Source organism: Phascolarctos cinereus, unplaced genomic scaffold (assembly GCF_003287225.1).
Source record: "Phascolarctos cinereus isolate Bilbo 61053 unplaced genomic scaffold, phaCin_HiC Scaffold_726;HRSCAF=1367, whole genome shotgun sequence".
NCBI classification, from domain to species: domain Eukaryota; kingdom Metazoa; phylum Chordata; class Mammalia; order Diprotodontia; family Phascolarctidae; genus Phascolarctos; species Phascolarctos cinereus.
The window spans coordinates 203948723-203973982 of record NW_027556098.1 but is presented as its reverse complement, the minus strand read 5'-3'; the positions used below and the strand labels follow the sequence as shown (position 1 = coordinate 203973982).

The 25260-nt window shown below is 34.7% G+C and overlaps 1 protein-coding gene across 1 annotated transcript in view; it reads left to right on the top strand.

The window, feature by feature from the left end:
- The window catches only part of DNAJC10 (DnaJ heat shock protein family (Hsp40) member C10), a 41983-nt gene extending 23752 nt beyond the window's left edge, over nucleotides 1-18231 (top strand). Inside the window, 8 exon segments of the mRNA XM_078146946.1 lie at nucleotides 2744-2845; nucleotides 3584-3739; nucleotides 5202-5335; nucleotides 6970-7023; nucleotides 7392-7539; nucleotides 8319-8438; nucleotides 16862-16978; nucleotides 18105-18231. Coding sequence (XP_078003072.1) covers nucleotides 2744-2845; nucleotides 3584-3739; nucleotides 5202-5335; nucleotides 6970-7023; nucleotides 7392-7539; nucleotides 8319-8438; nucleotides 16862-16978; nucleotides 18105-18116 — 843 coding nt within the window. The 3' untranslated portion in view covers nucleotides 18117-18231.
- Nucleotides 18232-25260: the final 7029 nt, after the last annotated feature.

Below are 25260 nucleotides of genomic sequence, written 5' to 3'. Positions count from 1 at the left end.
AGGTTCCCCACCCCTGCTTTAAGCCTAACAAGAACTGAATGAAGCAAGATTGGATAGTGTTCCGTAAGTATTCAGGCGTGTTTTGGGAGACATTGAAATATTATCTGAGTACCACATTGATGATTCTTATAGGTAAGGAATTTGTATATTGCAGGAAATACTGGATCATATCTCACAGGTTGGTAGAGCCCTTATGAAAGATATCCAGTTCCCCATTCATTGTTTCTGTCTGTGATTTAATGATGTTAGAAAGAACTTTAAACCTAGGAGTACACTGGAAGATTTGGTTGTTAGAGAAGACTGATAGAAAAATACTTAGTAACTGTGAAAGGCAGAGAGCAAAGAGAAGTAATTAAATAAGTTAGTGCCTGACTTAAAGAAATTTGATCCAAGATATGTAAAATGATTCACTGAGAAACAAACTACATATTTTATGAGTTGACAATACCATTCAGGAAATGTATAATCAGAGAAGCATCTAACTGCAAGATTTAGCCCTAGAAGGAAGGATAATTGGAAGTGTTTTCATTATCCTCATTTTACAGATAGGTAAACTGCAACTATGGAAGGTTAAGTGACCTGCCCAAGATCACACGATTATTAAATTTGAATCCAAAACTCTTTTCATGATATTACCTTGTTTCTGACAGATTGTGTCCAACTTGCCATTTAGATTGTTACATGGCACCATCAAAGTCAATTTTAAAGGTTTTTCTAGACTGCACAGAAAATAATGAGGAAACAGAGATCCTTGACTTTCAAAATAATAAAGTAAATATTTCTGTCACCTTACCAGATGCTAATCCCTTTGAACCCTGTGACTTCTTTCAGTATTTCATCCACAAAAATGGCTCTGAATGTTGCAAAGTTGTATCATAAAGTATTGGGAATGCCATAAAGGGAAATACTTGTATAAATAGGGAAATTTGATCAATATCACATTTTTCTAAAAAAAATAATATTAAGGATATAGTTTTACTGCTTATTGATCTAATGGATTTTTAAAAATCATGTCCTTAGTTTAAGTAATCTTGATATTCCTTGCTTTCTATGCTTATTTTCTCCATGTATAAACTGTACCTCTATTAAATCCATGTATATTTTGGAAGTTCTGTTTTGGTCCAAGCAGTTGTGGTTATTAAACTCATAAAACAAGATGGATTTTGCATAGGACTATTAAAATACACATCTAGTGCTACTGCTTATGCAGTAGTGCATCTTCTCATACAGTTTCTGTAAGTTTTAAAATGTGCTTTTTATTAATGACTTCAACAATTACAACAGCATTAGAATCATAGAGTCAGAAACTTAATATTCTAAAGTTGTGATTATCACCTGAAAGGGATCTAAGACAAATCATTCTCATCCAACTCCATCAAGTTTCAGATGGGGAGCTTGAGAATGTGAACTGCTTCGTTTTTGCTTTATCCTGGGATCTAGAATATAGTAAACACTAAATAAATGCTTGTTGAATTAAATTGAAAAAATGAGCCAATCTAGCCAATTAGCTAGAATGAGTACTAAACAGGTACTCATACACTATAAAAAAGACATAGAAAAAGGCTTCAGGCAACAAGACCAGTGTAAGTATGTATTGATGGAATGAATACCCACAGTACTGAGATAATAGACCCATTGAAATACATAAAATATAATTTTTAAGAAACTTCATATTTACATTATCTTAATTTACCTTGTCCCAAAATTTATGGTTTTCCCCAAAACCCATGAAGTGTCCTGTTGCTAATTTACTGAATCTCTACTATATACACTTAATTTCCAGAAATATTTTTAATTTTTTGAATGTATAATTAACCTTGAAAAATGGACAGAGATTCTGCTATAAACTGTTCAGTGTTTAGCATACCGTCTTTACATATGTGTGTGTGTGTGTGTGTATAGCATACCGTCTTTACGTGTGTGTGTGTGTGTATACATATGTGTATGTGTATATATATATACACATACATATATGTATGTATATGTATATATACCACTTCCTTATAGTAGTCCCAAAGATAAGAATTCTTATCTTTCCTGAGATCAATAGATCACTGAGGAGTGATTTGTATTCCTTCCCTACTGTATTTTCCCTTGATGAGAATTGAGCATGTTGGATAATATGATTTGTTATTGAAATCAAAATATGACCCCTCAAAATCATAGTTGACTTAATTTCCATCAATTTAATTTTGTTTTATTTGTAAAATTTTCTTTCCATTTATAGAAAAGAATAAAGGAAAAACATAGAGAAAAATAGATAGTTAGGGTGGGGAAGAGTGTTACTATAATTACAAATGAAAAATTATGTTAGCCAGTGGACAAAGATTATAAAATAGTGTTGCGACACAGAATTGGGCACCAACAACTATTTTTCCCATTGTTCATGACTCAGTGTTAGGAACCCTTACAGACATAACAATATACTGCCCTTCATAGTCTCTGACAACATTTCTCTAAAATAAATGAAGCCAGACATCTGATCACATATCCCCTAGTGAAAGTAATTTCATTGGATCCTATAGTAGCTACTCATAAACCATGGGTATAGAAGAGCCATGTGTTCACTAAAGCTCATAGTAGTGTTGCCAACCTTAGCATAAGTAAAACATCCAGTTATCAATAGCATGTAGATAAGTACATATTTCAAACTCTTAATAAAATCAGGTAAGTTCAAACTTATAGCAGATTGTGTTAAAAATGCTAACTCTGTTATGTTTATTTGTCCTTTCTTTTCTAATAGTATAACATTCAGGCTTATCCAACAACAGTGGTATTCAACCAGTCCAGTATTCATGAATATGAAGGACATCACTCAGCTGAAGAGATTTTAGAATTTATAGAGGTATGTTAAGGTACAGTTTATTAGTGCTATTCTGCCGTTTGTGTGTGTGTGTGTGTACTTGGCTGATAAATTCTGTATAAATGTTAACAGTTTTAAGGTCTCAAAAGCATGGTAACTTAAAGTTAACTATAAATTTTAGAGCCATGTAAGGGTTCATTGTACATATTCTGTAGAAGTTTTAGTGGCAGCTACTAAAGGAATAATAGAAGTGGTAAACTTGAAAATGCTAAGCTCAATGCAAGAAGGAGGGCCCTAGGAAAAGTAACATCAGCATTGATTATATTCTTGAATAGAGTCAGTCCATCTGTGTCTAATAAATTAAGCTGCAGTGGGCTAATCCGATCAGGTGGCCACACTAAGTCCAATACCAATGTGGTGAACCCTGGAAGTAGGGAGACCACTAGGTTGTTGCCTAAGGGAGGGGCAAACCAGCCCAGGTCAAAAATGGAGCAGAGAGTTCCTGAGCTGACCAAAGGGAATTGGGTCTATGCATGGCCACTGCATTTCTAGGCTAAGTGAGCTAGGGAGAACCCAGTTGTCTTCATGTCCACCCTTCCTGTCCAAAAAGCTTTTTGCAGCTATGGGGAGTGGGGAGAAACTATTTCAATTTTGTCTTTCCACACTTACATAGTGTTTGGCACACATGTGCTTTATAAATGCTGGTTGATTGATTAAATTGACTATATATGTGTACATATAATAATTAAAGCTGTATTCTCTTATTTCTGGTATATTTAGGATCTAAGGAACCCTTCTGTAATTTCTCTAACACCAGAGACATTCAATGAACTAGTTAAGAAAAGAAAACGTGATGAAATCTGGATGGTTGATTTTTATTCTCCTTGGTGCAGACCATGCCAGATGTTAATGCCAGAGTGGAAAAGGATGGCACGGGTAAAAGAGAATTTCTTTTTTCTAAATTTAAATTTTCTTCTTATCTTGTAACCAAAATTGATTTGTCAGACATAAAACTTAAATGAAAAGCTGAAGATGAGATGAGACAGTTTTTTCCCTAACATTTTTGACCATAGCACTTGAGTGACTACCACATTTCAAACTTCTTGGCCTACTAACACAATAGATTAAGAGTGTCTAACCTTTTTGTGTGTCATGGGTGACCCATTTGGCAGTCTGGTGAAGCTTATGGACCCTTCAAAATGTTTTTAAATTCATAAAACAAAATACATAGGATTACTAAGGAAACCAATTTGATTGAAGTAAAGATAAATGTTTTTCCCATCCAAGTTCACAGGCCCCCCTGAAGTCTATCCATAGACTTCTTGCAGACCTCTTGAGCATTCATGGACCCCAAGTCAAGAAATAGAGTGATCTGCCTATTGATGTTTCATTACTATTTGAATCTGGGTTGTTGCCAGTGTCCTGTGGCTGCTACTTAAAGTATATAGCTGATATATCATGCCTTTGCAATTTTTTTCCAAACTAGTTTAGGAATTTAAAATAACAGATGTGACATTCATCATAAAGGTGTTTAGATTTGAAAATTTCATACTTATCAGGTGAACACAATAATAGTCAACTGAAATGGCTTGGGAAAGGGGAGGGAGAAAAGGTGGGTTTTGTTTTCATTAATTGAAAAAAGTAAACATTTTAATTTAAAAAAGCAGTAAGATTGGAAATTAATTATTTGGGCACAGGGCCTGAGAATACAGCTCCTGTTTCAGGGTTTTTAAGCATCTTCAAAATCTTGACATTACTGCTCTGTCTTTATTTTTTGGTGAGGCAGTTGGGGTTAAGTGACTTGCCCAGGGTCACGCAGCTAGTAAGTGTCAAGTGTCTGAGTCTGGATTTGAACTCAGGTCCTCCTGACTCCAAGGCCAGTGCTCTATCCACTGCACCACCTAGCTCCTCCCTCTACTTTGTCTTTTCAGTACATTTTTTTACATTTTAATTTTTTGAGCAAGTATAACTATTTGGGTCAGCATTGGAAACGCTTTCATTGTATTAGGTTCTCTTATTGAATAAAAAAAGTGGAACTTGTTTTCTTGTAAAAGATGAATTTAAATGAAGCAGTTAATATGAAATAATTCTGAGAGATGATGCCTATCAAAAATCAGAAAACAAAATTTTAGAAATCTTTCATTTCAACTGTATTTATTTGTCAGTTAGGCTTGCATGGTGTAAGGCCCTTGTGAGAGCATGATTTTTAATTTCTTTGTAGTGTTGCTTAAATTTGTTTTAAATTTGAGTTGTTTTCAAAATACTTGAATCATAGGTTAATTTCTCTAATTGATTTTTCTAGTTTAAAAATATTTAGAAGAAAATTTATAGCAGCTTTTTCCTTCTAATCACTTTTCAGTTTTTTGTTTATTTATGATCTCTTCTTTTTCCCTTGTAGTTGTTAAATGGTCTTATCAGCGTTGGCAGTATAGACTGCCAAAAGTATTATTCCTTTTGTAGCGAAGAACAAGTGAAGAAATATCCTGATATAAGACTTTACCCTCCAAAATCAAACACAGCTTATCAATATTAGTAAGTATTTTTTTCAAACTTGAAGACTTATGTATAACATGAATCTATATAGTTAGCATATAAAAGCATTAGTTCTTATTATTTACTATATTGGGTCAGTGATGACATAACAGCAATGTTGTGCTTATTATTATTTCATGATAGTATAAAATCTGTTTTATCTTCAACACCATGAAAGCTCTAGAAACCATCATTCTTACTCTAGTAATCAGTAATGCAGTTTTTATCCTGTTCTGTTTTCTGTGCAACAATAGGATTAGCCCTTCTGAATTCAGAATAAATATCTCACAAAATTTAGTATGTATGAAAATGCTACCCTTTTATGGTAGCTTATCATTGTTTTGCTTCCAGGACAAGTATAGGGGACAGTTAATTAACAGGAAATCATAAGATGGTAGCTTTTAGCCATCTTATCCAATGCTGTCATTTGATACATAAATAACTAACAGTATGTGTTCTTATGACATACAAGTAACAAAAGATTTTAGAGGCCCTCAGTGAGATGACATAAACTATTCTGCTCACCATCCCCATAGAGCTACCATGAGGATAAGTGAAGTAACTAGCAGTAATATATGGCTTCAAAACATTTTAAGATTTCAGATCACCACCCTGTTGAATTATTAAAGGGCCTTCAAGACTTGCTATGGCAAAAATATGTGTTTCCATTAAGCTCATCTGGAGCCTCTCTGAATACACAAAAGATATACAACATCAATTTGAGCCTTTCCAACTTGATCTATGTATGACCTACAGAAGCTTGCATGCTACCACATTAGTCTTCAAAAATACAGGGTCACTATTATACCACAATAACAACAACAACAATAATAATAATATCCAGCATTTATATAATAAGGTTTGCAAGTAAGATGATAGTAATAAAAAATAATACCCTAGTACCTAAAACTACTCTAATGCAATATTTAAAAGTTTTAAATACATCTAGTCTTCTGGTAATTAAAGAAATCCAATAGTTTGTGACTAGAACTAAGTGACGATAAATTCTTCTTTGAGGTGTAGTTTAATTTACGAAGTTATTTAGAGAAGCAGTTTTCAAAGTGTGATTTCAGGATTTCTGGAAATGCCTGAGACTCTCTCAGGTGGTCTGAAAGTCAAAAACTATTTTCATAATACTGAAGTATTTTCATTTCTAATACCATAAATGTGGATAAATATATAACACTCATAAACAAAAACTCAGGGTAGGAGGAGGGGAGTCTGATTCTCAGTAATTTTTGCGAATGTTAAAAGGACTTCTGAGACCAAACATTTTGAGATCTGCTGATGTAGAGTGATATAGAATCCTTTTCTGTAGGACTGTTGGTCCACTGATATGTGGCCGTCTGAAACAAAATGGTTGGGGCTAATTTTGAGCAGAAATACAGGGTATTCTAAGACTGAAAAAAAGCAAATCTATAAATACAGGTGGCACTATTAAAGCAGTGACTATTTTCCAAGGATGGTATAGTAAGGTAATAGGGGAAGGTAAACTGGTAGTTATTTTTTAAAATAAATTATTTCCTAAATAATAGCTCACATTACTTAACAATGAACTTTGAACATGCTTTTGTGTAACTTTTAAATATATATAGGATGCCAGTAAACATGACATGTTGTTTCATCTCTTATAGTATTTACAATGGATGGGATAGAGATGCATATTCTCTAAGAACCTGGGCTCTAGAGTGAGTAAAATCAGATATTTAAGAACTGCATGTCTTTCTCTTATTGTTATAGTTTATTAGTATTGCTTAGTGTGCATTGTCACTATGATACGCTATGTTAGGTTTATTAAAAGTGTCCAGTAAAAAGTTGATAGCATTTTTAACTTATGAAAATAAGGGAATGTTTAAATGGAGATGATAATTTCTACCCCTCCCTATGTCATAGGATTATTGTTAGACTCAAATTATAAAATATTTTATGAATAGTATAATAGAAGTTAATGTTATGTTAAAGTATTTTGAAGATTATAGTTTGGCTTACATTATTACATTTTAAATGTTTTCCTTATTTTTATATGGTGGAAAATGCTTTTGATGGCTTGCCACAGATATTTGCCTCAGGTATCCATAGAGCTTACACCGCAGACTTTCAATGACAAAGTATTAGAAGGGAAAGATCATTGGGTAGTTGATTTCTATGCTCCTTGGTGTGGACCTTGCAGAAATTTTGCCCCAGAATTTGAGCTTTTGGCTAGGGTAAGTGTTACTCAACTTCTTCACTAATTTGTGATATCTGTTAAAACCGTTAAGTAAATAATCATAGATCTCCTCTTTGGTTTGCTTTCTTAATGTTAAATGCTAAAAGAAAAATTATTTGAAGTGACTTTTCTGAAATCTTTCTTTGAATTCAGAGAAACTATGTTTCTTCCCTGCAAGAGAAACATATTCATCTTTCTTATAAATAGTATCTATGTAAAGTTAACAGGACTTTGTGCTATTTATATTGATGTTTTTAAAGTCACTGAATATATAACCAAATGTTTAAATTTTAGTAGCCATTTTTTCTCATGGGAGAAAGGAAAAATGTCATGATTTTTGCAGTTAATTTTTCTTTTTTCTTAGTATACCTTTTTCCTCTATAGCTCTAATCTTCCTACACTTCTTCACTAGCATTCTTAAATTATTTCCCCCCTTTGTCATCCCCCAGAAGGTATCCGTTGATTAAATATATATACTTAGTATAATTACTTCTTTTTGTAATACAATTATATCATGAAAATTCCAGGAAAAGGGTATAAAAACACAGTGCAGGCCTTTTAGAGTTTCCCTTCTAAGATCTCTTATTTAAATGGGCTGCGGCAAGGGCGGAGGGGTCTAAAAGAAAGCAAGTAAAATTGTTTTTCTTTTCTGACCTTTTGATATAGAAAACTTAAATTTTTATTCTCATTGCTATAATAGTAGGTACCTGGATGAAACATATCTAAATAGATATTGCTGGTATAAAGCATAGTAAGCTTTTTTTCTCCCCTGTTTAGACTATTAAAGGAAAAGTGAAAGCTGGAAAAGTAGACTGTCAGGCTCATGCTTATACTTGCCAGACTGCTGGCATCAGAGCTTATCCTACGGTTAAATTTTATCCCTACCAAGGAAACAAGGTAAGTGTAGTATCTCAACCCTCTTTGAATTATTTAGACTCAAAAACATTATTTGGGCCTTTTAAAAAGCCTGGGTCACTTCCACTCTCTAGATTTCTGTCCCTGTAATCTTTTGGAACATTTCAGTAAGGCAGTAAACATTTATTAAGCACCTCCTATGTACCTGTACTAAGTACTAGGGATACAGAAAGAGGGAAAAGATAGTCCCTGCCCTCAAGGAACTCACAATCTAATGGGAGAGACAACAAGCAAACAAATATGTATAAATAAACTATAGACAAGATGAATAGAAATAATTTAAAGAAAGGAGACGCTAGAATTAAGAGAGGTTGGGATAGGTTTCCTGTACAAGATAGGATTTTAGTTAGGACTTGAAGGAAGCTGGGAAAGCAAATGGGCAGAAATAGGGGGGGCGAGGGGAGAACATTCCAGGCATCATGGATAGCCAGAGAAAATGCCTAGAACATCCAGGAGACCAATGTCACTATATCAAAGAGTTCATGGCAGGAAATAAAGTGTAAGAAGCCAGGAAAGGGAAGAGTGGGAGTAGGTTATAAAGGGCTTTGAATGCTAAAGAATTTTGTATTTTTTCCTGGAGGTGATAGGAGCCACTGGAGTTTATTGAGTAGCAGCATGATGTGGTTTAACCTGCACTTTAGGAAAATCACTTTAGTGGATAAATGGAGGATGGATTGGAGTGGGGAGAGACTAAGAGAAACAGAATCACCAGCAGGTTACTGCAATGACCTAGGCATGAGTTGATGAAGTCCTGTGCCAGCATGATGGTAGTATAAGAGGAAAGAAGGTAGCACTTGCAAGAGATATTGCAGGGGTGAAATTGACAGGCTTTCACAACAGATTGGATTGGGAGTGGGGGAAGGAGTGATAGGAATTGAGAATGATTCCTAGGTTGTGAGCCTGAAGGACTGGGAATAAGGGCTAGAAGGATTTAGGGGGAAAGATGATGATTTCCATTTTGGATATAGCTTAAGATGTCTACTGCACATCCATTTTGAAATGCCTGAAAGGGAGTTGGAGATGTGAGATTAAAGGTCAGCAGAGACATTGGGGCAGGATAGGTAGATTTGAGAAGCATCAGCATAGAGATAGTAATTAAATCCATGGGAGCTAATATCACCAAGTGAAGTATTATTGAGGGAGTTTCTGCCCAGGACAGAATCTTGAGGGACACCTATGGTTAAACAGTATGATCTGGAAGAAGATCCAGCAAAGGAGACAGAAGGAGCAGTGAGATTGATATAAGGAGAACAAGGAGAGAGTGGTGTCCTGAAAATAATCCAGGAGAAGTGGGTAAGCAACAGTCTCAGAGGTTACAGAGAAGTCAAGAAGGATGAATACTGAGAAAAGGCCATAGGATTAAGAGACCTTTGTAATTTTGAAGGGCAGCTAGGTGGTTCAGTGAATAGAACACTGGGCTTGGAATCAGGAAGACTCTTCTTCAAGGGTTCAAATCTGGCCTCAGACATTGACTGATTGTATGACCCTGGGCAAGTCATTGTTTGCCTCGGTTTCTTCATCTGTAAAATGAGCTGGAGAAGGAAATGACAAACCACTTCAGTATCTTTGCTGAGAAAACCCCAAATGGGGTCACGAAGAGTTGGACTGGAATGCCTGAACAACAAATTTTGATGGAATAATGGTCAGAAGCCAGATTATAAAGGATTAAGAAGTGAGTGAGAGGAGAGAAAATGGACAGCTGTTTCAAAGAGTTTTCAAGCATTTTCATATGATTAGAATACACCATGATACTTCCATCTTTCACATCTTTCCCCTTCAGTTAAGAGCATTGACTCTGGATTCAGACACCTTGTGTTCAGCTTCTTTGCCTTCTGTGTGAAAGGGGGGAAAAGTTTCTCTATGTCTCATGTGCACTCTTTCTTCCCTCAAACATTCTCATCTGTTGTCGTGCTTTATCCATTGTGTCCTTTTTAATGAATGTAGTTAGTATTTAAAACTAATTTAAAATAAACATGTTTCCATAAAAAAAATTGAAAAATAAACAATTATTTTCTATTTTGTAGTTCAGTTTCCTCTCCTTAGAATGTTGATTCATTGAGAAGGATAGGAGCCATATTTTATGGGCCTTATTGATGATATCTATTATGCACATTAAATAATAATTATAATTTAGATCTTCAAGGTTTGGTCTTGGCCCTTGAAGAAAGTATAGTATAGTTAAAAACTAGGAATCCAATACCCACAGTCTAATCCCAGCTGCAATCACTAATTAGCTATGTGATCTTGGCCTTAGCTATGTAATTTTGAATTTAACCTCTTTGAGTTAATTTCTGAGATCCCTTCTCTCTTAAATATTTTATAAAAAAGTTGTTTATGTGACATTTTTAAAAAAAACAGCTAGTTTTGTTTAATGACTTTGTGATATCAGGGAATAGGAGAAGGGAATATAATTATTTCCTTTTTTATTCATACTTGAAAAGTGCCTAATTACATACCCTTTCCCTGGTGGCACTTTCCCAAAGTATAAACATAGTGCCTAGGAATAACAGGTCACCCTCTTTAGGGCTTGCCTGAAACCCCAGATGTTTTAGATGATAAGGATCATCCAGAGTATAAAAAGCAGTAATCATGACATTGTCATTTGTATGTTACAAATTTAGTTGATATTAGTTAACTTGAGTTTTAATGTATTAATCTTAGATATTTTTATTATAGCTTAATGATAATGAATTTCCTAGGTTTTTTTAAAATTATTTATTTTTAGTTTTCAACATTTACTTTCATAAGATTTTTGAGTTTTAAATTTTCTCTACCTCCTACTTCACCTCCCAAGACAGCATACAATCTAATATAGGCTCTACATATGCACTCATGTTAAGCGTATTTTCCCATTAGTCATGATATAAAGAACAATTAGAATTAATGGAAGGAACCACGGGAATGAAGCAATAAAACAAAACAACAAAGGAGAAGGAGAGCAAATAATATGCTTCCATCTGCATTCAGACTCCATCATATTTCTTTCTCTGCGTGTGGATAGCAATTCCCATCATGAGTCTTTTAGAGTTGTCTTAGATTCTTGCATTGCTGTGAAGAGACAAGTCTGTTAAAGTCAGTCATCAAACAATGTGGCTGTTACTGTGTACAATGTTCTCCTGGTTCTTCTCGTTTCACTCTACATCAGTTTGTGTAAGTCTTTCCAGTTTTTTTTTTGAAGTCTGCCTGCTCACTATTTCTTATAGCACAATAGTATTCTGTTATGTTCCTATACCACAACTAGTTCAGCCATTCCCCAGTTGATAGGCATTGAATTTATTAGTTTTAAAAATAGGTTGAAAATTTTGATTCATTTATTGCATTTTATTCCCAGCATTTCTTCATGATATCCATACTAAAGTGGGAAGTCTTTTAATCTGTGTATCAGTTCCACCAAACTTCCATCTGGCATGTTAAGCTAAGAATAATTGCTTACCTTTGATTTAGACAACATTATTGTTAGATGAATGTATAACAGACCCTAGTGTCATATATAAAAGTTAGTAATGGTTCCATGTCAGCCTAGGAAGAAACAGCAAATATTGCCCCTTGGAGAAATTTTTTTTTTAACATTTCACTAGGTAACTCAAAGAAATCCTGTATTAAAAGCAATAGTAGCCTGCTTAGTTAAAGATCTTAAAATTTATAGAAATGGGGACAACATAGTTTATAAGACTTAAGTTCAAAATTATAAGACCCACATCATTTTTGACACTAAAAAGCATGATGCCTTTCTGAATAGCAAGTTTATATACTGACTGCTATGTTTTTTCTCTCATCTGTGAAAAATCAAGGGGTTTTGAACAAATTACCTCTGATAAATTAATTTCCTAATTTATAAATTTCCTCATTTATAAATACCTTTTACATCCTCCTCCCCAACTCCCCCACCCTCCCCAACCCCAACAAAATACATGCATACACTTGGTTAAAAATTAGTAACAAGGGGCAGCTAGGTGGTGCAGTGGATAGAGCACTGGCCCTGCAGTTTGAAGGACCTGCGTTCAAATTCATCCTCAGACCCATAACACTCACTAGCTATGTGTCTCTGGGCAAGTCACTTAATCCCAATTGCCTCACCAAAAGGAAAAAAAAAAAAGAATGAAGGAAGAAAAATTAGTAACAAGAGTAAGTGAATGCCTTGTAGGACTAGGCCACCTGACCTATTTCATTCAAGCTTTGCTTAAACCAGCTTTGCAGATAGAATGAATTCTGTACTTAACAGATAATTTAATAATTTATTTCTCTTTGGCTTTGAAAGGCAAAATTTGAAGTTCCCTTCCCTCACCTCCTATACTCTTCCCCACTTCCACCACCCCTCTGCACCCCTTTTACCCCTGTCAAAAAAAAAATATTGCTTCCTATCTCCATTGCCTATAGTTAATTCTTAGGGGTATCGGAATAAGTCTGGAGGTTTCACTACAATTCATTGACTGGCCTATAATTAGTGCACCTGTATCAACTGCCCAACTGCCTGCTCTAACCTTATTTGACCTTTACTCCTGTATAGCCACTGATGACCTCAAACTGACATCTTCCTGTTCTTCTGAATCTGTTTAATAAGAGCACTGACTTTGAATTCAGAGACTTTGTGTTCAGATCTTGTTTCATACTAACTACTTTCAGTGGGCTGTTCCCATATTTAAAATGGCAAATAGTAAATATAACTGTTATTTTAATTATGTTTTAGTCTGAACTTAACCTAAAAAACAATATTTCTGTACACACAATGCAAAAAAAAGGGTGCTCTATAAAACCATGAATCTCCATTTCATACCATTTCCTTTTTTAAAAAATTCATATATTACTTTTGAATGGACTTGTAGAGTATTAGGGACCTCAAAATCCTTGAGCCTAGGCTGTGATATTCTGAATCTGAGCACTGAAGCACCACATTGTTACTGTTCTTTAGGATTTCCAAGGTGTCTTCCATAAGATTTTCTGACCACCCTTGAAATTTCTCAAGGAAGCCCTCCTCTCTTGCAGTGTCTGGACATAGCCTTATAGGTCACATGGGTATTTCGTGTCTGACTGTGTTTGTGCTTTCTTTGCTGGAGGATCTCCCTTCCCTAGAGGGCCCTTCCTATCCTATTCTAGCTGACTTTTTATTCAGTAATATGATTTTCCTAAAACACAAGTCTTAATTGTATCACTCCCTTATTCAGTGAACTCCAGTACAGAAGTAAGGAACCTTTTCATTTTGGAAGGCTGCATTAATATTTAGCTATAATCAAATAAGGCTGCATTCAAGAAACTTCAATTAGATATACTTAATAATTTCAAAAAATGAAAACTATTTGTTAATTTTAAAGTTAACTAATCTTTTAATGACTTTGTTGTATCTGTGTTTTGTTGGAAAGCATTTGAATATTTGGTTGCAGCATGGAGGTCCACAGTTTCAGTTGATCTCATAGATGATGGTTATCAGTCATTGGTGTCCTTAAGGGCTTCTTGATTTGGGTTAGGTAGGAGAATAGTTTTGCAGCAATAAGTAGTTGAAAAACAAGAAAGCATTTTTCAGGCATGTTGCCAAAGGCGTGGCTATTCTACTCCATTTTTCCATATTTCATTTGGATGTTTCTTAGAATCAAACAGTGACTTTTAAAATGTCATCTCCCAAGAGGTCAATCAATTCCATCTGTAGTTCTTTAGGTACCTTGGTGATATCAACTAAATGAGGCTGAAATGCTAATTTGAGTGTGATGGCGTGATTCTCAAAGTCAGTGAAACTTTCATTGTATTCTCTAATTAATAGGTCTGTAATAGCTGCGTATTCTTAAAATGATTCACATATATCATCCTGCTCATCAATGACCTTTGCTAACTGGGGAAGATATTCATCCAAAATTTCCTTTTCAAGAAATGTTTTGAAAAAAAGACAGCTTTTTTTCAAAATGGATTTTTTGCCACATATCAGATATAGACTTGCAAAGAAATATTCAAGTCATTTTCATTTGACATGATATCACACAAAAATGCAGTATTCCTATGGAAATCTTCTTTCAATAATTCACATTGCTGATTCTGTTCTACATAAAATTTAATTATCTGTTCTCGCAGAGATAAAATTTTGGCTAACACCTGTCCCTGCAATAACCAACACATTTTAGAATGAGTACAGCAAATCCACACTGAATATGTTATCATTCAACTTTATAGCATGTTACGAAACTGATAATGCTGTGTTGCATTTGCACGAATATAGTTAACAATATTTATAACTTGTTGCAAAGTATCACTTAAAATAGTAGCTTTTAGCACAGAGATTTTGCTGATGCAAGATACAGTGAAAAGAAATGAGAGCATCTGGATCTGTTAATATTCTTTTTATCTATGCAATAAACTCTTCATGTTTTCCTGTCATGGAAGGTGCGCCATCTGTACATACAATCACGAAATTTACCAGATTCAGTCCAACTTCATGACATTTATCTTGAAAGTTCTTGAAGATATCTATTCCCCGTTTTCTGTTTGCAAGAGTGCCCAAAGAAAATCTTCTGTTATGAACCAAATGAAGTATAAAACCTTCACCAAGTCAGTAGTATCAGTTGATTCATCCAAAGCAATTGAATAATATATATTTTCCTTTTGAAGTATTGCATGAAGTTCTGTTAAGTTGAAAGCTAATTCATGCTGCTGATCAGTTATGGTTCTCCTTGAAAGAAGCAGTTGTTTGTACTTTGAAATGTTATTAGGGTCTAAGCATCCTACAACTTCGACAGTGCATTCTTTCACAATTTCTACATCACTGAATGGCTTTCCCTGCTATAAGCTACTTTATAAGTTGCTTCAGTGGCATTATTTACAGGTCTTATAGCTGCTTGAAAGAATTTTCTTTGCTTTTGCTTTTCATCTTTTAATTTTTGCAGTACAACCTTTCTCACCTCTCCCTCTGATATAAAATATTTGTGGTCCTTATGAGTGTTATGATACTGATGAGCATTGAATTTCTTTAATGTTGATATTGCAGTATCACAAAGCAAGCGGATCATCTTTGGGAGAAACAGGATAATATTGCAATTCCCAATCCTCATTAAAAAATCTGTTTTCTTCGTTCAGCATTCTCTTGGTCTTCTTTGACACAATGGGCTGTTAAGCAGACAGAACTGAAAAATACTGCTGAGCCGTGCAGCTATTCACAAATTCCACTTCAAACAGAAACACAGTGCACTATTGTCAAAAAGCAGATAACAGACTGGCGTACTCAACCCCCAGAAACTTGCCAACCAGCCTTGTTTAGTAGTGGCGCCAGTCAGGTGGGGGAAGTTAGAACTAAATAATTAGTGTAGCAGCCATCATTTTAGCCCTTATGGCTTACTAACGTTCTAATTATGCCAGTCGATATGGGAGGATTATTTTGTTGAAACTTAATTTATCCTTTGGTATTTTAAATGTGTTCATTTTTAAAATAAAATAAAAATATTAAAGATGGACAATAATGTATTAGTAGAAATTAAAGGATTTGTTCTATAACATTCAGATTTAGTCAAAAGGCAGCACTTGAGGACCTAGAATGCCACATGGCCTTAAGGCCACAAGTTCCCCCCCCTTCTCAAGTAGCTTCCTATCACCTCCAAATAGAGCAAGTAGAAAATGCTCTGTTTGGCATTCAAAGCCCTTCATAACCTAGCCCCCCTTTTACCTTTCAGTTTTCTTACGTCTTACTCCCCAACATGTACTCTTTGATTCAGTGACACTGGCTCTCTGGCTGTCTCCAATGCCTGGAATGCTCTCCCTTCTCCACTCCAACTACTGACCTCCCTGGCTTCCTTTAAGTCACAACTAAAATCCCACCTCTAAAGGAAGCCTTCCCCAACCCCTCTCAATTCCAGTGCTTTCACTCTGCTAATTATTTCCTTTTTATCCTGTATATAGCTTACTTTGTATTTACAGTATGTGTTTATATGTTGTGTCTCCCATTAGACTGTAAGCTCCATGAGGGCAGGGATTGTTTTTTGCCTCTTTTTCTATTTCTGGGGCTTAGCATAGTGGATGGCACATAGCAGGCATTTAATTGATGTTTATTGAATTGAATTGATGAAGAAATAATTCACTCTAGTTTCTCTTTGGATTTCTAATCATTATTTGATCTAATGTGAACTTCAGACCAAATAATTTTTGCTAGAGTAAGGTATATGTGATCTGGGCAATCACCTTTCTTTTTAGGAAGCTATCTTGACAGGAAGTTTAAATATAGGCCTTTTGTGGACTTTCCTGAGGACCTTGCTACCATTTATAACGTTTTTATGGGTAAATATTTTCTTATTTCAAAAAAATTGACTAAGAAACAAACTTTTAAAATACAACCCATTCATATTTTGGCAACTACTCTACCTTTTGGCCCTAAATGCTACTTCATTGAGTAGTTAAGAAAAGATAATAATTAAGTGATTTTCTTTCAATTTTAGAAAAATATACTTGGCAAGCAGATAGATGTCAGAGATGCAAAAAGTATTGCTGACCTATTAGATGAAAAATTGAAAGCTCTACAGAGTAAAACACAGAGGGAGAAATCTAGAAACAAGGTAAGAAATAAATACAATTACCTAAAAGTTGTCATTTGTAAGAAGTTTTACTAAATGTTACACAAGATCCGTAGTAAAATAAGCAAAACTATCTGAAATACCAAAGTACTGTAGACTTTCCATTTGAGAAGTATATCATAATTAAAATATTTTATATTTTAAAATACTGAGAAAGTGATCTTAAACCATCATGAAAAAAATTATAGCTCCCCACCATTAACCATTCATTCTTTGTTCATATATATAAAACCAGTTTAACTGTAGTACATTTATCTCCCACTCTATGATATTCTAATTACAAAACTTTATCATGGGTCTGTATTGTACAGCTCACTGCCCCTATCTGTGTTGCATTTCACCAAGCAGTACGACTTCTAGTTTCTTTCCTTCATGGAACAGTTCATTTTTTACCTATACTGAATGTAGGCTTTGAAATAGATTTTATGACCAAGTACCAGCATTATATATCATTCTAAATCTGAAAGATGGGGTGGTGGTTATAATTTAAATCTCCATGGTTTCAGTGGTCAAGAAAGTACTTTCCTTCCATCTTCATAGTGTTACTTGATTATTTTATTAGGGACTTGTGATTCATCTTTGCAGGTATTTTCCTTTTTTTGATAGGTCACTATATAATTAATTTTGCAGATAGTTTTTTAGAGACCATCCTGGAGCTAAGCTGATGATGTGCTTCTCAAAACTTAGCTGTGTTCTTCTGTGAACAGTGGAAAAGTGGGCTGCCCATACCTTCAGCCTTTACAGTTCTGTAGAACCTGTATCAGTGTGTTCTCTGGTCATCTTCATGCCGTACTGGGCACAAGAATAGGACTTCAGTGGAAGTTCCATTACAGTTGTCTCAAAATGTATTATAAGACCATACATGTACCATATTAAATACATTTTAAATGTACTCTATCAAGTGTAAGGCAGTACAAAGATTTGAATTAAGGGGAAAAGTGTGGTTCCATTAACGATTTGAAATTCAATAATTTCACAACTGATGATGTATTTCTATTTAGCATTGGGGAAGAATTTTGAAAGTTTAAATGTTGAATTTTTTATTCTAGACTAATTGCTTTTACATTATAGATTTTCCTTTCTGTTTATCTGTCCTTTTTTTTAATAGGATGAACTATGAGTGAACTTGAAGATGGAGCAAATATAAAGAAAACAGAACCTGTGACATCAGAAGACCTCATACTTAGAATGTTACTACATTCATAGTAGGAATAAATGAACATTATTTGGACTAATGATTGTGCTGCCTGAATTCTGTACATATTTGGTGCAGAAGGCTTCAATTTTTGTGGTAGGGGAACTTCTGACATGAGATTGAACTCTGCTCCACGTGCATTATTCCAGAAATACACAAAGGGGTTCCTTTTAATCTTATGATCAAAAGTTTAGAACTGGGATCAGATGGAGTTTTGTGATTTTTTTCAAGCACGCTGTATTCTTCAGAACGCTATCCCTACCCATAAACTCCATGTGAAAAACTACTCAGCATGACTTTAAATATTCAGAAGTGCCATTTTCATAAGATCATGCTATTTAATAACCAGGCTCTTTAAAGTGAAGAGATCCTGAATTATTTCATCTCCATCCTTCTAAAGGATAAGGAATTTTTTTTCTCACTTGGGAAAAATAGTTTGCATGAAAGATTCACTCATCTCCCAAAGGCAAAATGATTTCATGGGTTGTTTTATATCCAAACATCCAAAGAAGTTATGTTATTAGTTTGGCTATGGAACTGTTGCTAAACAATTTACTTAATCAGGTGTTCAAAATATACATGCATTTTTAAGTTTATTTTATATCTTAAAACAAACTTTAATTGTGATGTATGCATTGGAATTCGAAGCATTTCCCTAGATTTGTACATCTACCCATTGAATATTTTATGCTATTATTTTATGCTATAGAGTATTTCCAATACTCCATAGTACCATTTTGTCAGACATTTCATTGTTTGCGTTGCAAAAAAATCACTTTCCTGGTTTGTTTTCCTCCTGCTTACAATGGTATTACAACTAATTTTACGTTGACTATTAATTTTCTACCAGAAAATAGTGTTTTTTTCAGACTAGTGTTACTGATAACAATAATTGAGATTATTTTTATAAGAAAATTAAGTGGATAAACAAGAAGAAAGGGCATAACCACTGAACTATCTGGGATCAAAAGCACCTTTTAAAAAATAGTTAACGCCAAATACAGTGTGAGTAGGATCTATGTCTCCAATATAAGATTATATGAAATGATAAAACTCTGGTCTTATCAAAGGAAATTGTCTCTCAGCTGTTCTGACGCTATCAGGAAACATCTCAACATAGTTTCAGGATCAGTATAAGTGAAAGTGTTGAACTTGGAGTCAGGAAGACTTGGGTTCAAATCTGCCTCTATGACACTCCTTAGCTACATGACCACCAGCAAATCACTTAACCTCTATGAGGTTATTCCTACCTTCCTCGTCTATAAAGTGCTTTACTACCTACAATACAAAGTTGTGATGCTCAAATGAGATCACATATGTAAAAACATTTTCAAATTCCAAAGTACTATATACATGGAAGTTTTTATTGTTTTAAGCTTTTGCTTTACTATTTTAGCCCTATCCTGTTTTCACTCCCTAATTCCAAAGGTGTTTCCTGAGAAATAGTAATAACATTTGTGCTTAACGTTTGACAAAGTGTTTGACATACATTCTCATCTGATAATCAGGAAAACCCTGTGAAGCAATTTTACAGATAATGAAGTGAGAAGTTAACTTGTTCATAATGACAATTGGTAATAAGTGGAAAGGAGATGACTTAAGGAAATTCTCTTGCAACTATAATATACCCAAAGAATCACAACTGTTTTACTTTTTTTTTGATTGTTTATTAAAATTTTTTCTCTTTAATTATTACCTCATTCTATGCCTTCCCTGGAAATCAAACATCTGTGTGTATATATAGCTGTTCAATAACTTCAGGACAGTCAGCACTATTGACATTCATTTAACAGTGACAATTTGAATAGATGATCAGTCCCGTAGTGGGTGACTTTCATTTGTGGTAAATATATTTTTCATTTCTAATATAAGTTCGCATAACTGACTTGTTATTGCAGCACTTCTGAATCTGGAATACCTAAAGAATTAATTGATTCATTTAGTATTTATTGAATCTATCAAACCTTTAGCACTGATGGGGCTACAGAAGAATTTTTAAAATTAGATATACTGAACATTCTTGGAGTCCTAAAGGGGACTATACACATAGGAAATCTGTAACCCACAGTTATGGTAATAAATTTTTTACTCGGATTGGTTGCTGTTCCAATGACTTATGGGGAAGCTAACAGAAAAAAAAAAGCATCATTGATTGGCCTATTAGCATATGCCAGTAGTACTTTTCCTAAAATTCTATAGGGCTAAGCTACAGATTCTTAAAAGCTACTACATTTGTATCTCAGGACTGCTTAATGCCAATTCAAAAAAAACAGTGATCACCAATGTTATAACAGACTTTCCAAGAACTGATAGAGCTAAAGATTTTTTCACTTCCAGAAGTGTATATTTATGTACTCTTTCCTGGTAGCAGCATCAGTCAGTGGGAAATGCTATTTCTGTGGTCAGCCTCTTAAGTTAGTACTTAAAGATACCTGAAATTATGCTTATTCCTATGAACCAGACTTCATTCTGTTACAGTGGCTGTGGGAATTGAATGATTGCTAAACTCAGATTGTTTTCCTCAGTTATTAATTATCCACCACAGGCTGAATTTGAAACAATGCATCTAGGTAAAACTAAATAATTGACTTTTTGTTGCAGTTGATATTAACCCATTCCCAGTTTCCCAGAATTTTTTGTCTTTTTATATGCTTTGGTTTCAAAAATGTGTGATTATGATAAAAAATAAAATAATGTTTTTGTGTAAATAACTTTTTGCATTTTATTGTTTTTTACTGTATTTTATTTTGTTAAACTTTTCCTAATTAACATTTTTTATTGTTTTATTTTCAGTTCCAAATTCTCTCCCTTCCCCCACCCATTGTAAAGGCAAGAAATAAAAACCCATTACCAATATGAAGTTATGCAAAACAGATTTTTGTATTAACCATATGGGGGGGGTCAAGAAAAAGAGGGAAAAATATGCTTTTTCACTTTTAAATCCATCAGTTCTCCCTGAAGGTGGATGGTATTTTTCATTATGAGTCCTTTGGAACTGTGGTGGGTCATTATGTTGCTCAGAGTTGTTAGTCTTTCAGTTGATTATAATATTGCTATTAACTGTGTAAATTGTTTTCCTGGTTCTGCTCACTTCATTGCATCATTTCAGATAAGTCTTCTCAGGTTTTTCTATCCTCTTTATCATTTCTTACAACACAATAGCATTCCTATCCACAATTTCACAATCATATACCATAACTTATTCAGCCATTCCCCATATGATGGACGTCCTTTCAGTTTCCAGTTCTTTAACACCACAAAAAGAGCTACTAAAAATAATTTTGTACATGTGGGTCCTTTTACTCTAATCTCTTTGGGGTACAGACATAGTGGTAGTATTGCTGAGGCAAAGGCTGTGCACATTTTAATATCTTTTGAGACTAATTCCAAATTAGTTTTCAAAATGTTTGGAATAGTTCGCAGCTCCAGCAACAGAGCATTAGGTGTGCCTATTTCCCCATGTCTCCAGCATTTGTCATTTTTCTATCATTGCCAGTGTGATGGATGTGAAGTGTTACTTTTGGTTTTTTTGCATTTTAGAAGATTGTTTTTTTGAAGTAAGATGTATAAAGTTGGTGTCTATTCCCTGGAAGTGCTTAGAAAACAGGACAAATTCTCAAGTATAGTTATTTTCAGAAAAAGATACTACATTGTTCCCCATGGAAATCAAGTTCAAAGAATTCTGAAAAATCTTTTGACATTGTTCTTTGAAGTATCTGCCCTTTCTTGGGTAAAGGTTGATCAGAGGATCCTAATTAATTTGATGAAACTATTAGACGTGCCTTTAGCACCTTTTGGGAGGACTAAGGACCTTTTCTGGGCCTTTATTGACCCACTAAGGATAAGTAAGTCTGTATGGGGGTGGGGGGAGATGATTTGATTAACTCAGGCTACAGTGGATTAGAGAACAGAGTAAAGAGAACCAAGCACAGAGTGGGGAAAGAACCAGAGTAAAGTTGAGTTGACCTAAGTAAGTCCTTTAAGTGGGAATAAGTTAATTTAGTATGAGCAACTCCATTTTGTGACTAGTCCATCAAATATTAAATGCCTGCTATATTCCAGGCACTGTACTGAGCTCCAGGGTACATGAAGAAATGCAAAAAGTATCTTCTCTCAAGAAGCTCACAGTCTAATGGGGAGACAACTATGTGCAAAAAGTTAGGTACAACTGATGTATACAACATAAATCAGAGATAATCAACAGAGAGAGGGCACTGGAATTAAGGAGGATTGGGAAAGACTTCCTGTAGAAGTTGGGATTTTATCTGGGACTTGAAGCCAGAGGTAGAGATGAGGGAGAGAATTCCAAGCAAGGAGGATAGCCAGAGAAAATGGCCTCAGTTCAAGAGATGAACTGAGGACTCAACCACTGGAGCAAAGAATTGATCCAGGCAGAGGGTAAGGTGATGGGGGAGTTAAAGTATAAGAAGACAGGGAAGGTAGGAAGGGGTCAGGTTATGAAGAACTTTGAATATCAAAAATAATTTATATTTGATCTGGAAGAGATAGGAAAACACTGTTTCAGGGTTTTTGTTTGTGTTTGGCAGTATCAGTATTTGGACCAGTCTTTAGAAATTATAAGGCAACCCATTTTGTTCAAGGAAGAACTTTCCCATGATTAGAACTTTCTAAAATTAGAACTGGTCACAATGGAAGGTAGTGAGTTTCCAGCTAATAGATATTTTCAAGCTAAGGCTATTGACCTTATTGGGATATTGTAGATAAGATTCATGCATGGAGTGAAAAGCTGTCCTAAATGATCTCTGATGATCCTTCCAACTCTAAGATTCTCTAATTCTAAAACTTATTTGTAACACAATCCTCTCCTTCATCCACCATATTTATTAACCAAGTCCTAATACATTTTCTGTCAAATAAGTTTGAATATGTTCCTTTCTGTCCATTTCTTTGGCCAACCCCCAATTCAGGCCCTTATAACCTCACACCTAGATTATAGCAAAAACTTTTTAGCTAGTTTCCATTTTGCTTATTTCAACTATGTTGACTTTCTCAAATATAACTTTTGTCATGTCACCCCAGCTTCAACTCAGAAATAATCCAGTAACTCCCTTTTGCTACCTCCATTCAGCAAGTCATAGCACCGTAGAGTGCTAAAGTTATAAGGGCCTCAAGAGATGATCCATTCTAACTTCCTCATTTTACAGATGAAGAAACAAAGGTCTAAAGAAGCTAAATGATTTGCCCAAGGTCACACAGCTAATTAGCTGCAATCCAGGACTTGGGCAACTTTCAAATCATACCTCCTCCATGAAGTCTTCCCTGACTTCCCCCATCCCTCATCAATTTCCATCTCTTTTGAATTACTACTACACTTATAGTAATTGATTATATACTTCCTTCCTTGCATATATAATAACTACATGGTATTAGTTACTATTATTTCATATCTTAGCTTCCCAACTAAATTGTAAGCTTTTTTAGGGAAGGCATGGTGTCATTATTCTCCTCTATTCTCTACAGTGCCTTGCACTATGATAAGCCCATAGCAGGCCTTTATTTAAATGCATTTTGATGAAGTAGAAAAGGTTCTGAATAACAGCTGGAGAGCATTCTGCTTTTTTAGTATATAACAACATAATACCCAAAATTAGATGTGACCAATCAGTTTTGGCAAGAAGAACAGTTAACCAGAAAGCTGGTCAATGACAGGAGCGTTTTGCAAACAGTTATAATGAGAATTTCCATTATTTTATAATTCTTAGATTAATAAATGGTGCCCATCGGTCTAATTAGCACCCACGTGGCTCAGATTCTCTTTTTAAAACTAACATTGCGATTTTTCATCATGTAATTTTCTAGACAACTCCATAGGGCAAAATAGTTACATATTTTTGAAAAGGATCAAATCCAGATTCCTTTAAGTTGTCTTCATCATGCCTTTTCTTATAATCAAACTCCTATTAAGCAATGTCAGACACAGTAAACTGCCAGTAGATGGCAGGAAAGTTCAAGGTCTTCTTTTGTTGGTTTTTCAGGTATATAGTCTTCGAGGGGGTTGTTGAGAATATGAAAATATTTAAGATGTAAAGGTTACCAGAGTTGGTATTTCATGATGCTTTGAAAATGATAGAATTACTTTCTAATCTCAGCCAGCTCTGTTTCCTGAACCAGAGAACTGCTCACAACCTAAAATAATATTTGTTTTCTCTATTTATTCTTTATTTCTTTATTTAGTCAAGCACCAATATTAGAATCACCACCAGGGAAGTTGGAAATGGAAATTACCTTCAAAGATCAGAGCCTGTGACCTAATCATAGAAATATGACCCAAAAAAAATGCATACACGCATATGACTGATACACATATACATACATATGAATAAACACAAAGGTTTCTTCTTTTATCTATGGAAAGATAAGCATAATTACAGCTATGCACAGATATGCATATATTTCAACATTTATTAAATGCCCGCAGTGGTCTCCTAGGACCTTAGAGGCCCTTAAAGAATATGCAATTTAGTTGGGTATGACACAAAGTGCCATAATATTAAAAAAAAAAAAGTTAAGTGCATAGAAGTGGTACAAATAAAGTGCTACAAAAGTTCTGAGGAGAGATTACAGCTATAGGTGAGGGAGACAAAAACAAAAAGTCATAGAAGGTTTAATCCTCCTTAAAGAGGAGGAACCTAAGCTGGGCTGCTCAGTTCACAGCACAAGTTCACAATATATTATTCAGAAAAATGGTTAGGATTTCAAGACGTAGAGGTATTCATGTGACCCCTGTAATACATGGAGTATTAGAGACAGGGAGAACAGTATGAGCAAAAATGTTGTTCTTGTTCAGTTGTTTTCAGTCATGCCTTACTCTTCATGACCCCTTTTGGGGTTTTCTTGGCAAAGATACTGGAGTGGTTCTCCATTTCCTTCTCCTGCTCATTTTACAAATGAGGAAACTGAGGCAAATATGGTTAAATGACTTGCCCAGGGTCACACAGCTAGTAAGTGTCTAAGGCCAGATTTGAACACAGGAAGAGGAATGTTCCTGACTTGAGGCCTGGTGAGCTATCCATTGCACCACCTAGCTGTCTACATAAGCAAATGTACA